This window comes from Callithrix jacchus, chromosome 21 (genome assembly GCF_049354715.1).
Source record: "Callithrix jacchus isolate 240 chromosome 21, calJac240_pri, whole genome shotgun sequence".
Classification (NCBI taxonomy): domain Eukaryota; kingdom Metazoa; phylum Chordata; class Mammalia; order Primates; family Cebidae; genus Callithrix; species Callithrix jacchus.
In genome coordinates this window covers 44,323,084-44,340,367 of record NC_133522.1, presented here as the reverse complement: position 1 = coordinate 44,340,367, position 17,284 = coordinate 44,323,084, and the positions used below count along the sequence as shown (strand labels likewise).

Here is a 17,284-nt window from a genome sequence, read left to right as displayed (position 1 = left end):
TGGGCAAGTTATCCAACCTCTCTGTGCTTCATTTGTAACAAGGCTGCTGTTTTCAAGTATTTATGTCACAGAGATGTGCAGATGAGATGAACTAACAGCAACAGCTGACACCTAGCAAGGTCATGTGCTGGGCACCTTTCAAACGCCTTATGCATATGATTATTGTAACATAACTACATGAAAAGCATCCGAAGCCATCCTCATCATTAGTCTACAGCGAAATACTGGTTGAAAGATTAACCAGCCGAGGTCTGGAAAGAATTGTTTACCCACAATGCATTTGATGCTCTCAGAGACATAAATATGACCCTACTTAATGTTGGTAAATTTGAATTTGAAATCTAGAAAGTAGGGGTTTCAGCACAGTAGCTCATGCCTGCAATCCCAGTGCTTGGGGAGGCTGAGGTGGGAGGATTGCTTGAGGACAGGAGTTAGAGGCCAGCCTGGGAAACATAGTGAGACCTCATCTATACAAAAAGTTTAAAAACAGCCAGGTGTGGTGGTGCATGACTGGCGTCCCAGCTACGAGGGGGCGGAGGCAGGAGGATCGCTTGAGGAGTTTGAGACTGCAGTGAGCTGTGATCATGACAGAGCAAGACCCTGTCTCTTAAACCACAATAAAATAAAAATAAAATCTAGAAATGTGGGAGTTATGAAACTGGAGCCATACATAACACTGCATCTCTCAAGGTTTTTCCAGTTTTTAATCACTCATTTTTTCATGTATTTGCACTGACTTCTCTGACAGGTCAGTTCTTTCCAGCAGCGGCTAGTATAGAGGACAGGCCAAGGACATGCTGTCTCTAGGTCTCTGTGCCTGCAGCGTCTGAGCACTGTGTGCAGGGAGTGTCCTGCTTTGCCACTAGCTCCTCCTGGCCCTGTGTGGGATGGTGTTCGATGTATTATGAGATGTTGGGAAGGATGTAAAACCAGGAGCACTGACTTCTTAAAGCACACTAGTATTCTGAATTAATGATAAAAGGACAGGGCACAGGATATCAAATACATTGGAAATTTTGTTAAGTTTAAATTAAGGAGAAAAGGCAGACATATTACTAAGCCCAGTTGGCTTGCTGCATAGCCCAGTTTTCTTCATGAGAAGCCCCGAGAAAAACTCTCAAATGTTACCCCAGGGAGAGCTTTATTTGTGTTGAATAACTGGTTTGTACGTAGCTTACTAATACCTTGAACCTTATCATCACACGCATTTCCATCTTTGCTTTGGCTAGTAGAAAGCTCAGAGTTAAATTGGTATCCCACCTCACAGGATAAATAGCTTACTCAGTGGGCTGCTTTTATCTCTTAATTCCTTTTTTGCCCTTGTTTCCACTCATTTGTATTCTGTTAATTATTTGTGTTATCTTTGTCTTATATGCATTTTTATAACCCACCCCGAACTTCACATAATTCACACACAGGTAGGGGAATGACGTATATTTAAAACCACTATACATATTTAAAATAGAACTCTGGAGTGGCGGAGGAAAATTACAGAGCCCCTCCCTAAACAACTGTTAATGAAGCTAAATGCTTGTTCATCCAAATGGCTTCCAGACAGTCATGCCTGGGGGTTTGGAAATGGGGCTTCTTCCAGCCCTCTGATTCAGCAACCCTGTGAGAACTTGACTGGGCTTAGCAACGTCTCTGCCTTCTCTCCTTAATTTAAATTTAACAAAATTTCCAATGTATTTGATATTCTTTGCCATGTCCTTTGATCATTAATTCAGAATACCAGTGTGTTTCAAGAAGTCAGTGCTCATAGTTTTAAATGATTAGAACTTAATTCTCCAAGTGCTATTAAGAAGGATTATTGTTTGAAGCTCAACAAGCCAGTTTCATTGTCCAGTTACCAGAAGGAGGACATCAGCATTCTGTTTTTGGTTTCCATCATGAAGGTTCACATGTCTTCCTACACTGTCTCCACGTTCCTGTGAGTGACCACAGTTATGCCCAAATGCCATGGAGAAGTGTGAGATTGCTGCAGAGCCTGCATTCCAAGGAGTGTGGCCTGTAGTCCCAGTTATTGATAGGGAATCTGAAGCAGGAAGATCGCTTGAGCCCAGGAGTTTGAGATTCTGTGGCCCCAAGGGTGTTGCCAGAGAGGTGGGAAGTATTATGCCTGGCTTTTTAACATCCAGCCATTGGGCCATTGTCCCATTCTTTCTCAGAATTCTGAGCCAGCTTTCCCCTCCTGGGGACCCCTGGCTAATATGGAATTTCTCGTGCTGTGAGCAGAGGGAAGCATCTGTCTTCCCAGCTCCTGTTTACTCTTGAGGCCACGTATTGGACAGGACTGTCAAGTCTAATGTTTCGTGGGCCACAAATAGAACACGGATCTGAGAATGTGGATTTGAGAATAACAGTTCATGACCAAGAATCCAAAAGCAAATGCAACAAGAACAGAGATAAATAGATGGGACTTAACTAAACTGAAAAGCCTCTGCACAGCCAAAGAAACAATCAGAAAACAGACAACCCAGAGTGTGGGAGGATGTGTTCGCAAACTATGCATCTGACAAAAGACTAATATCCAGAATTGACAAGGAACTCAAACAAATCAGCACGAAAAAAATAAATAATCCTATCAAAAGTGGGTTAAGGCCATGAATAGACAATTCTCAAAAGATATATAAGTGGTCAGAAAACATGAAAAAATGCACAACATCACTTGTTTTCAGGGAAATGCAAATCAAGACCACAATGTGATACCACCTTACTCCTGCAAAAATGGCCATAATTAAAAAAATCAAAAAGTAATCGATGTTTTTGGTGAAAAAAGGCATGGATATGGTGAAAAGGAAACACTTTTACACTGCCAGTGGGAATGTAAACTAGTACAACCACTATGGAAAATAGTATGGAAAACTAGAAGTAAAACTACCATTTGATCCAGCAATCCCACTACTGGTATCTACCCAGAGGAAATGAAAAAGACACTTGCACACAGCACAATTCACAATTCACAATTGCAAAAATGTGAAACCAGCCTAAACGCCCATCAACCAATGAATGGATAAAGAAAATGCGATATGTATATGTATCACATTTGTATATATGTACACACACACACACACACACACACACACACAAACCTACACCGTGGAATACTATGCATTCATGAAAAAGAACAAAATAATGGCATATGCAGCAACTTGGATGGAGTTGGAGACCATTATTCTAACTGAAATAACTTAAGAATGGAAGTAACTTAAGAATGAAGTAACTCATATGTTCTCACTTATAAGGAGGAGCTAAGCTATGAGGACGCAGAGGCATAAGAATGATACAGTGGACTTTGGGGACTCTGGGGAAGGGTGGGAGTGGGTGAGGAAGGACAGACTACATATTGGGTAGTGTTTACTGCTCAGGTGTGCCAAAATCTCAGAAATCGTCACTGAGGAACTTATTCACGTCACCGGATACCATCTGTTCCCCAAAAACTGTTGAAATTTCTTAAAAAGACAAAAGGATTTCTGTATGTCCTCAAAGGAATCTCTGAGAGCAATATCTTGAACTGCACTTATTTGTAAGAAAGAAATCTCCACCCCAAACAGTAAGACAGATGCATTTCCTATTTACTCAATGACCGTCTGTTTGACAGGTACCTGCTGAATGGCCTGAGTATTCTCAGGAACGGCTGCAACACTCATATGCAAGTATGTGTATGTTTCAAAGTATGTATATGTTTAAAAGGTAACTAGGTCTTCATCTCAGGAAGGCATCGGGGACTCTCTGACCCATGCGCTCCTCTTGTTTAAAGTGTGCATTGCAGCACTGATCCTGGCGCACTGTCCTACGTAAGCACTGTTCCTTCCCTGTGTAGTGTGCTCTTTGCCATGTGCACAGTCGAACCTCCTAATTCTTATCGTGAGCATGGAGAACAGGTGGTCCTCTATGCTGGGCAGCGCTTGGTGCATGTGGCATACCAAGCTGTTTGTGGGAACTTTTCCCCTGGTGATATGTGAGCCTCAGAATGCCCGGTGAAGGTGGGGTTGCAGTGGTAACCAAGACACAGCTTTCTACAGTGTGGACCTTTTCTCATCACACCTGGGCAAAGAGCCAAAAATGTATTTATAGTGAGATTTTCAAATGAACACTTTTCTATTCTCTGAATTGTGATAAAATTTTCTTTTATTTCTCTTCTCTTTCTCTCTTCCCCCCCACCTCTTTTGAGACAGGGTCTCACTCTGCTGTCCAGGCTATAGTGCAGTAGCATGATCTCAGCTCACTGCAGTCTCAATCTCCCCAGGCTCAGGTGATCCTCCTACCTCAGCTTCCTGAGTAGCTGGGAATACAGGTGTGCCATTATGCCCAGCTAATTTTTGTATTTTTTGTAAACACAGGGTTTCATCATGTTGCCCAAGCTGATCTTGAACTCTGGAGCTAAAACAATTCACCTATCTTGGCCTCCCAAAATGTTGGGATTATAGGTGTGAGCTACTGTGCTTGGCATCCTTTTCTTAAGTAAAGCAGATACCTCTGAAAATTCTTTTCATCTCCAGGAATCACCCCTCTTTCTTATTTGTGTCTTGAATATGTGCCCTGGTTGTGACATACACATGCTGTGCAGGGAATGAACAGTCCTGGGGTAGGACAGTATGTCAGGGTGAGTGTTTCAGTGTACACTTTAAACCAGAGTAATGTATGGGTCAGAGAGTCCCTGATGCTTTCCTGAAATTAAGATCTAGTTACCTTTTAAGGACACTGTCTTGCCTTTACTCTGCGGAGTCATTCTGTGCAGGGTCAAGAAGCAGGATAGAGCCACCCAGATTGAAGTCTCATTCTACCTCCTCCTGGCTGTGAGTCCTGGAGGCAGCCCCTTGTGTTTTGCTACTCAGTTCGCACCTCTGGAAAGTGGAGATGATGCCAGCAGCACAGCTCCCTGTGGTGAAGATTGATAGCTGTTAAGCTCCCAGACCAGGTCTTAAACATGTTAACACTACTCTTTTTCTGTTAAAATTTGCAAGAGAAGGCTGGGTGCAGCGGCTCATGCCTGTAATCCCAGCACTTCAGGAGGCCGAGGCAGGCAGATCACCTGAGGTCAGGAGTTCGAGATCAGCCTGGCCGACATGGTAAAACCCCGTCTCTACCAAAAAGTACATTAATTAGCTTGGCGTGGTAGCATGTACCTGTCCTCCCAGCTACTTGGGAGGCTGAGGCAGGAGAATCGCTTGAACCCAGGAGGATAAGGTTACAGTGAGCTGAGATTGCATCACTCTAGCCTGGACGACAGAGCAAGATTCTGTCTCAAAACAAAAACAAAAACAAAAAAAACCCAAAAAACCACAAGAGAATTAACAAGGGAAAAAGACTAAAAAGTGAGACTAGAACAGCTGGGGCCCGCTTGACTGGTATCTGTTGAATATCCGCTTTGAGTCCAGCACTTCGGTGACCCTTTACATTATCATTTCCTCTTTGAGGTTGGAATTCCCTCAGATTTATTACAAAAAAAAAAAAACCACATGAAATAATAAAAAAAAAATGGCTCTGTTCTTTTTCTAAAGCTAAACCAAAATGCAATTGAAAAAAAAAAACTTAACAGCAAATTACCCTAACGTTGTAAGTTTTGAAAATAGGGTCTGAGGGCCTCATTCTGCAGTTTTCCACAATGGAAGCGAGGATGGGAACTCTAGTGAGATGAACTGGATGTTGCTGTCAAATGAGAGCAGTAGCTTTACTGACCATTGCCTACTTTAAATATTTACACATATTTTTAGAAAGCTCTCACAAAATGCATTTTCACAGTTCATCATACCCGGATTTGGTGAAGGGTTTTGTGTTTCTTTTCTTTTTTTTTTTTTTTGACAGAATCTTGCTCTGTCACCCAGGCTGGAGTGCAGTGGCACAATCTTGGCTCACTGCAACCTCCACCTCCTGAGCTCAGGTGATCCTCCCACCTCAGCCTCCTGAGTAGCTGGGATCGCAGGCATCAGTCACCATCCCTGGTGGAGTTTTATATTTTTAGTAGAGACATGGTTTCACCATGTTGCCCAGGCTGGTCTTGAACTCCTGGCCTCAAGTGATCTACCCACCTCGGCTTCCCAAAGTGCTGGGATTACAGGCCTGAGTCACCACGACTGGCCTGAAGGATCTACTTTAATGTCATAGGAAAACTTTTGTGATCTATGCCTGGAGTTCTTGTACTCAGATATGAAAATTAAACCATAAAAAACTAAAAGAAAATGAAAAAGGGGTTGGCCGCAAGGGTTCAAAATCCCCAATGTCCCCTGTTTCTATAATTCTATACATCTCTTGGATCTTTTGCTTTTCAGATAGTTAACTGCATTGCTGGAGAAGAAAGAATTGATGGGGCCTGGTATACAGCAGGCACTTAGTAACAGTGAATGATTAAAACTGAACAAAGCTTGTCTAGAATTTATCGTTGTTACTTGAGTGACTCACGTCATCTGGATAAAGTCTTTTTACTAAAGGACTGAATCCCTCTAACTTCTTTTCCCTAGTAACTTCTCTTCTTGAGACAAATATACCAAAACATATGCACTCTACTCAGCTGATGGAATTTTCCAGAGGACTAGGAAACTCAGTCTCAAGTGAAGACATTCTGTGTTTTGATACTAGGATGGGTCTTTTAGAGATAAATGTGTGAAGCCAGGAAAAACAGCATCCAGAGGAAATAATGCATGTGTCGGCAGTGGTGGAAATATTCAGGATCTACTTCATGGGAACTCAGACCATTATTATTTTAAAATTTCCTTCATGTTAGCACAGCTGTGAGGATGCCATCAGGCAGGGCTGTGTCCCAGGCCCGTGGTAGGGCCTGAGTCCTGTGTGGCTGACTCCGCCCTCCATCCGCACATGGCCGTGCCCCCACTTCACTGTCAACACCTGAGATCCATCCATAGGCTTCAGACACATTTGTAAACAATGCTGAGAACAAACCTATACTTTCAAGTTCCTAGATGCTGAACAAACCCTTTCCCTTCCTGTCCCACGTCCCAGCTGTGACCTTCAGGTGTGGCATGATCTCCTTCTCACTCCACTCAGAAAGTGCTGTCCTGCCTCAGATGGTTTTGACCGGCTCAGACTTGAAGGTCACATCCATGCCACACCTGTAGCTTTTTGATTCTACAAGTTCTCTGCAGCACTCCAACTAACAAGGTGTGGAAAAGATAAACGAGTGGGTCCCACAACCAGAAACACTGGGATAGAAATCTAAAATCCAGAGAGAGTGAAGTTTCCCAGATTCCTAGGAAAATGAAAAGATAGATGCATTGGATAGAGCCTGAGAGGCATTTCTGGAAATCCACCTTGGACCACAGACCCTGAATATTAATAGTCCTCAGCTACAGTGACCCTCAGTTGACCCTCTTTGTGTTAACCATCTAAGAAGGCACTGACATGTATTTTCTGTTTTCTGCTTAAGCTGGATTTTCATTTTGGCATTTCCCTAACAGGTGTGATATCACCAATGTCCTGTAGCTTTCACATCTCACTTTTTAAATGTTTTCCTTTCCTTTCTCCAGAAAGGTAGGTTTGACTTTATCCAAATGACAATGACTACCTCACTAACAGCAGCCCTGTGACCTGCTGCCCAAGGTCAGTAGTCAGTAGCTGACCCCTCTCTGCATCCACACAGTTCCTTCCACATCCCTTTCCATAGGACTGCTGGAGTCCACTCCCATGAGGCCTCCCCTAGCATCAGCCCCCACCTTTCCCTGCCCTTCCTGTCTACACCTAAGCCTGGAACACAGTGAGTCTTCAAAGCTCCGTATGTAAAGACTGGCTGCAGGGATTTGAAATTCAGCAGGATTTCATTCTGAGGTTTTGAAAAGGAGCATCGTTCCAGGATAAACCTCACTGAGCAGCGAGGGTCCCTGGTGCCGCCTCTCAGCATCTGTCTGTTCACTGTTACACTGCAAGAACAAAGAGCAGTTCACTGTTCCCCGCAAGTGTTCCCAATCAGTTGTCACAGATGGAGTTTTGACATGACAGCTTTAGGTGGAGGTGCTTAAGAAATAGAAGCGGCCGGGCGCAGTGGCTCACGCCTGTAATCCCAGCACTTTGGGAGGCTGAGGCAGGTGGATCACAAGGACAAGAGATCGAGACCATCCTGGTCAACATGGTGAAACCCCATCTCTACTAAAAATACAAAAAATTAGCTGGGCATGGTGGCGTGTGCCTGTAATCCCAGCTACTCAGGAGGCTGAGGCAGGAGAATTGCCTGAACCCAGGAGGCGGAGGTTGTGGTGAGCCGAGATCGTGCCATTGCACTCCAGCCTGGGTAACAAGAGCGAAACTCCGTCTCAAAAAAAAAAAAAAAAAAAAAAACGAAATAGAAGCCAGGTGGCAGTTCCGCCCCCTTAGTGGATGCTCTGTCCGTCTACCCAGTGTGGGCACTGTCCTAGCCTGTGCAGGCTGCCTTCACAGAACCCCACAGTCTAAAACAACAGGACTCAAGCTTGCACCGTTCTGGAGTTTGGAAGTCTAAAATCAGGCGCCAGCAGGGCCAGTCTCTGATGAGGTCTCTGTCCTTGGGTTGCAGATGGCCTGGCCACCTTCTTGCTCTGCCCTCATATGACAGAAAGAGAGAGCTCTGGTCTCTTCCTTTTGTTATAAGGGCACTAATTCCATCCTGGGGCTCTACCCTCATCACCTTATCAAACTGAACTACCTCCCAAAGGCTCCCTCTCCTAACACCATCACACTGGGAGTTAGGGCTTCAAAATATGTGTATTGGGAGCACACAGACATTCAGCCCATAGCAGGCAGGGTATTTGGCTTTTCGCACCTCTCCCTTCTCCCTGGTCTCTTCTGCCTTGCCCTTCTTTGGTTCTCTCTGTGTGTGGTGAGAAGTCGACGGGGACATGCTCTTTGGTTGCTGTAGTAATGGAAGAACATTTCTTCTTCTCCTCTAGGAACTCTCCTGATGAATGCAGTGTGGCAAAAGGTGGCAAGATGGTGGGCAGCCCAGACACCGTGGGGATGAACTACGGCAGCTACGTGGAGGAGAAGCACATGCCGCCCCCAAACATGACCACGAACGAGCGCAGAGTTATCGTGCCAGCAGGTCAGGTGCCCGCAGCTTCACTGCACTCAGCGGATCACATCTTCCCCAGGGCTAGGCTGAGCCGCAGGGAGCTCTTCTCCCCCACTGGTGGCGTTGATTACACCTCTGTTGTCCAGAGCAGGGCTTGTAAATGGGAGCTGAGGTCTGTGTACATGTGTTCATGGTTCGCCAGCAAAGTGAGATACACACATTTGTGTAGTTTAGATTTTAAAATTATGTGAGACAGCAATATGTAGCCCCAGCTCTTTATTTTGCCACATAGGGAAAAATGTGCACACGCACACACACACCCCATATGGAGAGAGAGAAAAAGAGGACATCCAGGCAGACACGCAGGCATGCTTGTGCACACGCACATGTGCACACGTGTCTATATGTCTACGAAAGGTGACCTCTCTCGGGAGGAACTGCCCCTTCTCGGAGATCATTGTGCCAATCATCCTGTCCTTCATGAAGTGCTATTTATGATAGATGATAGAGGCGGTTGTTTATAAAATTTCCTTATCTGGCAAAGTAAAAATTTGGGAGCCATATGTTGCTCTCTTACATGCTCTTTAAACATCTAAAATTCCAGCGATCACTGGCCTGTGATACAGAGTCTAATAACCAGAGTAATTCTTTACTACAGACATAATTGAAAACCAACCCAAAGGAATAGTTCTCAAATTTGAGAGAAATGCCAAGAACTTATTTATTTAGCAAAGGAAAGGTAGCAGAAAGACTGACTTAAAGCTCTTCAGAGGGCACGTGCTGCAGAAAACCAGAAATACAGGAACAACACCAACAGTCGCCAGTGAGTGAACTCTTCCTACAGGAGGTGTTTTGATAAATGCTTTAGAAGCATGATCTCACGCAGTCTTTGAAAATGGACATCTTTCTTATGATTTCCCTGATGAGAACAACGAACTTCAGAGAGGTCCAACTTTTCCAAGGAGAGCATTTGGCTAATAAGAGGCCAAGTTAGGATGCAGGCAGGTCTGCCCTTCTCGCTTAGTCTCTGCCTGTTGGCCTTGGATTACACCTCAGCTGCTTATAGCAATTTCTATAGGTTCCCTCCTGTTACTCGTTTCAGCCATCTGGTCACCCTGTGGCCCTGTCTCAGGGATTTGAACTTGGCATCAGCTCAGCCTGAAACCCTTGATTCCAAGTAGTTCCACATCATTGTCCTTCACCAAGTGTCCATGCCAGTGTCACGGCCTCAGGAGGCTGGTCCTGAGCACCTCCATCTAGAATTGCTCTCCATTCCATCTGTGACTGCCAGCTTCCTGTCTGCCTGACTTTTCTTGATTTCATTCATTCCCATCTCCCATTATATTGCATATTTATGTAAGTTTTCTGATTGTCCTCCTCCCTAAATAGAACATAAGCCCCACAAAGGCCATATTTCTAGGGCCATTTGCAGCGCCTGGCATGTAGGAGGTGCTCAGTGAATATTGACAGGGGAGAATGTATGAATGAACCCCTTACCACTGAGCTGCACTGCACAAGTTACTCCTCATTGCCAAAGTAGCCAAGGGCGCGCATCGGTGAAATCTCCACAAACTCAATTCTCCCTTGCTCCTGGGGTCACCTAAACTCATATCTGTGAAGTGTAATGGCAAACAGGTTAGAGTCTCTCCATGGCATGATTTTTCCTTTACCTGAGTACGATCATGCCCAGTGAGCTCCTGCTACCTTTGAGACAGGAGAGTTCAGGAGTACAGGGTACTTCGCAAAACATCTGGCCTGGATTTGTACCCTGGGTTTCACCTTAGATTTTTCACTGTGTGGCTTTCAGCAAACACATGAAGCTGGTTTGATGCAGTGGGGTGTGAAAGGGACTATCCTTTGGGGTTGTGTCTGATTTCAAAGCACTTTTTAAGACTTTTCTAGGAGACACCAATGGTAGATTCCATGTGTGCTTTACGAGAGGGACAAAACTATTCTTAGTATTTACTGAAAGGCAATTGACAGGTATACAGAGGCCATGCATTTGTTTTGGCCTCAGCAATGCAGCTGTGTGCCCAAGACTACCTCACTTGCTGCTGTGCCTTGGAACGGGGAGCAGTTCCCATTGGATGGGAAAAATAGAAGTACATATGTCCCAGGTGCCCATTCTGGATGTGTGGCACATAAGAAAAACTCAAGGGCTGGGATGTGCCTGGAGGAGTGGTAGGAGGGAAGGGATGTGTTGCCTGGACACTGCTGGGCATAAACAAAGGGAAGTCAATGCCCAAAGGAAGCCCCCAACCCATCTCACCCTTTGCCTTCCTCTTTAAGAATGTAATGTCTTCAACTGAGACAAAACAAAGTGTTTACATCTCAAAGATGAGAGAGTCTGTCTGAGGGAGTCTGAAGATTCCTTGCTTGACTTCTCGTGAACCACAGATGTAGGAGGTAATGCCTAGTACCGTCTTTTAACTTGGGAGCCTGTATTTCTGTGAGACCATCAATATGCTTTAATGTTACCCATATCCTTTTCAATAGGGCCAGACTTCACTAAGGAAAGTATTCAGAAAATAAGAGATATGGCCAGGCACGGTGACTCACGCCTGTAATCTTAGCACTTTGGGAGGCCTAGGCAGGTGGATCATGAGGTCAGGAGAGCAAGACCATCCTGGTTAACATGGTGAAATTCATTTCTACTAAAAATACAAAAAATTAGCTGCGCGTGGTGGCACATGCCTGTAGTCCCAGCTACTTGGGAGACTGAGGCAGGAGAATCGCTTGAACCCAGGAGGCGCAGGTTGCAGTGAGCCAAGGTTGTGCCACTGCACTCCAGCCTGGGTGACAGAGTATAAGACTCCATCTCAGAAAAAAAAAGAAAGACAGAAAATAAGAGAGATATTTATGTGGGGAAGAGACAGAGAATCAGCTGAAGTCAGAGCACCCAGCATTTTTTATACATAGTAGGTGCTCACCAAATGTTGGCTAGATGGATGCCAGGAAGCCTCTGCAAATTGGCTCATATTAAGCTTTGATGTAAAGGCCGTTTCCTTTCTTCTGAGAAAAGTACTCTTCTCTTCAGCTCTTCCCTCCTGCAGTTGCTTCATGCCAGTGTAGGCAGTTATTCAGTTAACAGTGTTTGTAAGAGAGCTAGTTGTGGCTGATTTTGCAAGTTGTGAGTCTTTCAGTTATTGGTCAAGCTTCATGTATGTGTGCACATACACAAACAGAGACGAACACACAGACACACACACACACACGCTTCATTGCACAATCTGGACAATTTTCCAGTGTGGCCATGACGTTGCAGGGCCTCAGGCAGCCGGACCAGCCACTGCATCCATCCCCATGGTGTCCAGGCACCTCACTCAGGCAGCTTTGGGGCACACAGTGCCCCATGTACACAGAAAGAACTCTCCAGACCTGGTTCTGAGTGGTTCACCTGGCTCTTACTCCTTAGACACATTGCTTGGCACTAATTCAAACAGTACAGTTAGCTGCATGAAGAATAAATGAATCCGTTAGTTATTTCTAAACATTTGTACCATCCGTTAAGACACGCCGGTGTTCACACCCTAGGGATAACAGTGGTCCTAAAAAACACTGATGAGAAAATTTGTACTGTACGGAGACTGACAGATAAAACCACAGAGGAGCTCGGGGGCTTTGTCTGTGTTCAGATTGGGTTCTGGTACCTGGAACTCAGGTCTGAGAAGTGATTCCCTCAACCCTGCTTTTGAGACTTATGGTCTTGAGTTAATAAAGAAACCCATAAAATGTCCCTAATGAATAAATGTAGTCCGTCATCTGGTATATTTACACTACCTCCTATTTCAGACCAGATTTAAGGAAGCTCACATAGATATATATGAAAGAGCACAGTAGAATCCACCTTAAAAATAAAGGAATGCAGAGTATGGACTACAGTAAGAATTTAACGGAGACTGAAACCAGGAGTGTGGTTTATACGCACGTGTGTGTGTTTAATTGCTTTTAATATTTTTATTAATTAAACTTTTAAATACTGCAGAATTGCAAAAGGTAGTGTTAGTTGGCTTTGAGGTATCAGCAGGCAGTAAGAAAGGAATAATTCAGCGTCCACAGGATAAGAAGAAATCAAATGTGGGAAAGATGGTTCAGCTATTAATTCTGAGTCTGGAGGAAGATGTGTTCCTCTGTTCGTCCCGTGGAAGACAGGGGGCGTCATGAGCAAGCCGTTCAACCGGTAGCACCCCTGGGCATTCTGGGCAGCCCCGGTTTGTGCCTTCTGTTCTGGCAAGACTGTTGACTGTGCTTTCCTGAATGGTACTGGCTAGGCAGTAGGTCGCACCTCCGGTTTTTCTCTATGTATTGGGTGCAGGTATCTGACCCAGATTTGGTCAATCTCTCATAAGGCTGGCAGTTTCTTTCATTGTAGACTCAAGTGCCATTCAGTGAAACCAGTCATAATAAGAGGGGCCTGACAAGTGTGACACCCCCTACGCTGGTTACATGGCTCTTTTTTGGCCCCGCTTAATTTGGAGGTTGACTGGAAAGTATTTTTCAAAGTATAGTCAGAACCACTTTACTTGGAAAGTTTATGTTTAAAAATGCACATTTCCTGCCAGGCATGGTGAAGCCACTATGCACCTGTAATCCCAACACTTTGGGAGGCCCAGGAAGGAGGATCACTTGGGCTCAGGAGTTCAAGACCAGCCTGGGTAACATAGACGGCATCTCTACAAAAGTTTAAAAATGGACCAGGTGTAGTGGCAGGTGCCTATAGTCCCAGCTATTTGGGAAGCTGAAGCAGGGGGATTCTTTGAGCCCAGAAGTTTGAGGCTGCAGTGAACCATGATTACACCACTTCACTCCCACCAGGACACCAGAGTGAGATCCTGTCCCAGACATGCACACACACACGTGCACACACGCGTGCACACACACACGCACACACACGCGCACGCACACATGCGCACGCACACACACACACTTCCAAATGTTCCAAAATCTGGGTGTAGGGTTGGAGATTTTACATTGTTAACATGCTTATTCTATGTGTAATTTTCAAGTATAATAAGATTGAAAAATTCTAATCTAGATGGAAGACATCAAGTATATTTTACTCTAATAGAGTTGAATTATTTTTAAGAAAGATATGGTTTATCACTTTTAGAAGGGGCAAGTAGACAAAAAGCAAGGCTAGAAATGACTAACAGCATCACATTAACATTCCGAAAAAATTTAAATGAGGAATCACTCATTGTGGTAGTTACTGACACTCTTTAGGTGTTGGCCATGAACATGGAGAGGCACTAACCAAGCGGTTAACAAGGAGGAAGGCACAGGCTCCATTGACTTTTCTTGAAAGTTGCAAAATGCTGACTGAAATGCAACAGCACCTCTGGCTCTAGCAGCTTATAGCATTCTGAAAGATTTCTCTTTTTCTGTTTTCATTCCCTAAAATAGGTGTTGAACTGTAGAGCTTTTCAAATGTCTCTGCTTTTATTTTTAAAATAACTCACTTTGAGCATAGACCTCTGTGATAATCAGTAATCTCAGAGATAGAGAGTAGCCACATTCATCTCTTCACTTTTATTTCTTCACTTTCTTCTTTATTAATTAATTCATTAAACTCTTACTCTGTTCCATTCACCATTAATAAAAGTGTTAATGAGACTTAAAAATCACCGTTTCTTGCTCACCTAACACATGTGCCTGAAGCTACATGATTTGTGTCTTACTCAGATCTCCATGCTGGGTCCCTTCTACTCAATTAGAAAGTGTGGCTGGGCGCAGTGGCTCACGCCTATAATCTCAGCACTTTGGGAGGCTGAGGCAGGTAGATCTCGAGGTCAGTAGTTCAAGACCAGCCTGGCCAACATGGTGAAACCTCATCTCTACTAAGAATACAAAAATTAGCTGTGCATGGTGGTGCGCACCTGTAGTCCCAGCTACTTGGGAGACTGAGGCAGGAGAACCGCTTGAACCTGGGAGGCGGAGGTTGCAGTGACCTGAGATCACGCCACTGCATTCCAGCCTGGGTGAGAGTAAGACTCCATCTCAAAAAAAAGGGAAAAGAAAGGAAAGGAAAAGAAAAAAGAAGAAAGCGTTCATTGAGCTCTCATTACTCTTTGCCACTGAGGAGATGACCTAAGGCTGTCAGAGTAGCTAAGACCCACCCGTGTGTGGTAAGTAGTTTTTGACAGACAGAAGAGTATTTGATTGAGAGCTTAAATGAATGACTCATGTCAGTGTTTCAGAAAATCTGAGGATTGGAGATCAGTTTAAACAGGACGAATCAAGGAAGCTTCATTTAGACCCATGATGATGTGATTCTGAAAGCCTTTTGCAGCCTCCGCCGTTTTCCTCTGCCACATAAGAGTATGGTGAAAACTCATACGCTGTTTTCACCACTTCGTGTCCTTGTGCCTGTGGCCCCTGTCAGGAATGCTCTTCCTCCTTTCTTTGCTGACAAACCCTTTTTATTCTTCTAGACATCTTTGAAATCAAGGGAGCCATGCTTCATCCTTGGCAAATTAATCACTTCTCTTAGGACATTTTACCAATTACTTTGTTATCACACTTCATTTTTTTCTTTACATTTATTTGTTACACTTTAAGTTCTGGGGTGCATGTTCAGATCATGCAGGTTTGTTGCATAGGTGTCGCGTGCCATGGTAGTGGTTTGCTGCATCCATCACCCGGTCATATACATTAGATATTTCTCCTAATGCTATCCCTCCCCAACCTCCCCACCCCCTGCTATTCCTCCTCTAGCCCCCAGCCCTCCAGGCCCTGGTGTGTGATATCCCCTCCCTGTGTCTGTGTATCACATTTCATTTTGCTTCATATTGTATTCTCTAATGCATCTGTGTACTTACTTAAATATAGGTATTCTGCAAAGGATTTGAGATGCCTTGTGAATTAAACTCCTGATGGGTAGTGCCCAAACTACCTATCAAATAGAAATTAGGAATCAGTACTCAGGCAGTTAAAAACACAAATGAGGCACGAGAGGGAAGAATGCAGCCATTCTGACCACCAGCTTTCCCAAGATGCTATACTTAAGTTTCCAATACGGCTTTGAGCTTCCTGGCAGCCAAAATAAAGAGAGTTATTTGGGGAAATAATTTTCCCTTTCAAAAAAGAAGTTTCACAGGGAAGGCAATATTTGTCTCAGTGTGAAATCCTAAAAGCAGGATCCCCTGGGGCCACTGGGGCCGCAGACCGACCACCGACCATCTTGTTACCACAGCTGCAGCATTTCAACAGCCTATTTCTTGTGACACCCTCTGTAAGCGCTGAGTTACATTAGCGAAGAACTCAGCATAGGTAGAGAGCAGATGCCCAGCATGCGTCTTTGGCAGTCTGGTTTCATGTAGAGAAGGGATTTTGAGTTCTCGGAGTGGTAGAGGACTGCATATATCTCACATGATCCTCCCAAAATATTGACATTCCAAAGCTGGACTTTGAAAACCAGCTTGGATAACAAGTCATAGAATATACCCTCCTACCAAGCCCCGATGGCTGACGTATTATGTTTTCAATCCTCTTAGCATGAGTTATGTATAAGCCTGTCTGTTGATAAGATTGTACGTTTTGTGAGCTGGCGATCATGTCTTCTGTGTTCTCAGTCCCCAGACAACCCGGCCAGCACTTGGATTTTGTGTGGAGGAGAGTAAATGTGATTTATCAAGTTAACGGTCATCTAGATCTTAGCGGAAATCGCACATTCACAGGGGTTGCAGGACTCTTGGTGGTCTCAGTTCAGTCTTCCTTTAACCATGAGAGAACCAAGACTGAGAGAAGTGAAATGACTCCCTCAGGGATGCTTGCTCATCTGAGTGAGACCAGAGCCTATTCTCAGGTCTAATAAGAACCCGCTGGTGAAATGACATGCGTCTTCTTCTTTCTTTGCTGCATCACTGAACACACCCGAGGGTCGCTTCCACTCTGTCAATACGATGGGACGTGCTTCTTTAATCTTCTGTTTAAATTCCTGCTATGCGCAAACTAAGTAACAAAACTCACTACAATAGAAATGCTAACATCAAAGTTGATTCTATGTGTTTCAAGGTTATCAGCTGAATAGCGGTTGAGGAAACTGCCATTGGGTTAAATGTGATGCTGAAATCATTTTTTAAAAAAAGCAGTGACAGCTACTCTCTATTGAATACGCACTGCTGTCAGGCACTTGGACACACACTTTGTAGCAAAGGTATTATTTTATTTAAATCGTGCGACCACCCTATGACGTGGGTACTCATTATCATTTTCACTTTATAGTAAAGAAACAAACTAGGAATGCTAAGAGAGTTGCTCAAGATGTCACAATCATTTGAAGAGCTG

General features: G+C 44.3%; 1 protein-coding gene across 5 annotated transcripts in view; it reads left to right on the top strand.

Moving 5' to 3' along the window:
• The window catches only part of ERG (ETS transcription factor ERG), a 281,372-nt gene that overhangs the window by 231,705 nt on the left and 32,383 nt on the right, over nt 1-17,284 (top strand). For all 5 annotated transcript variants that reach the window (XM_008986692.5, XM_002761421.6, XM_035283369.3 and 2 more), the window contains one exon: nt 8,877-9,028. In XM_008986692.5, coding sequence (XP_008984940.1) covers nt 8,877-9,028 — 152 coding nt within the window. The remainder of the gene's footprint in view (nt 1-8,876; nt 9,029-17,284) is intronic.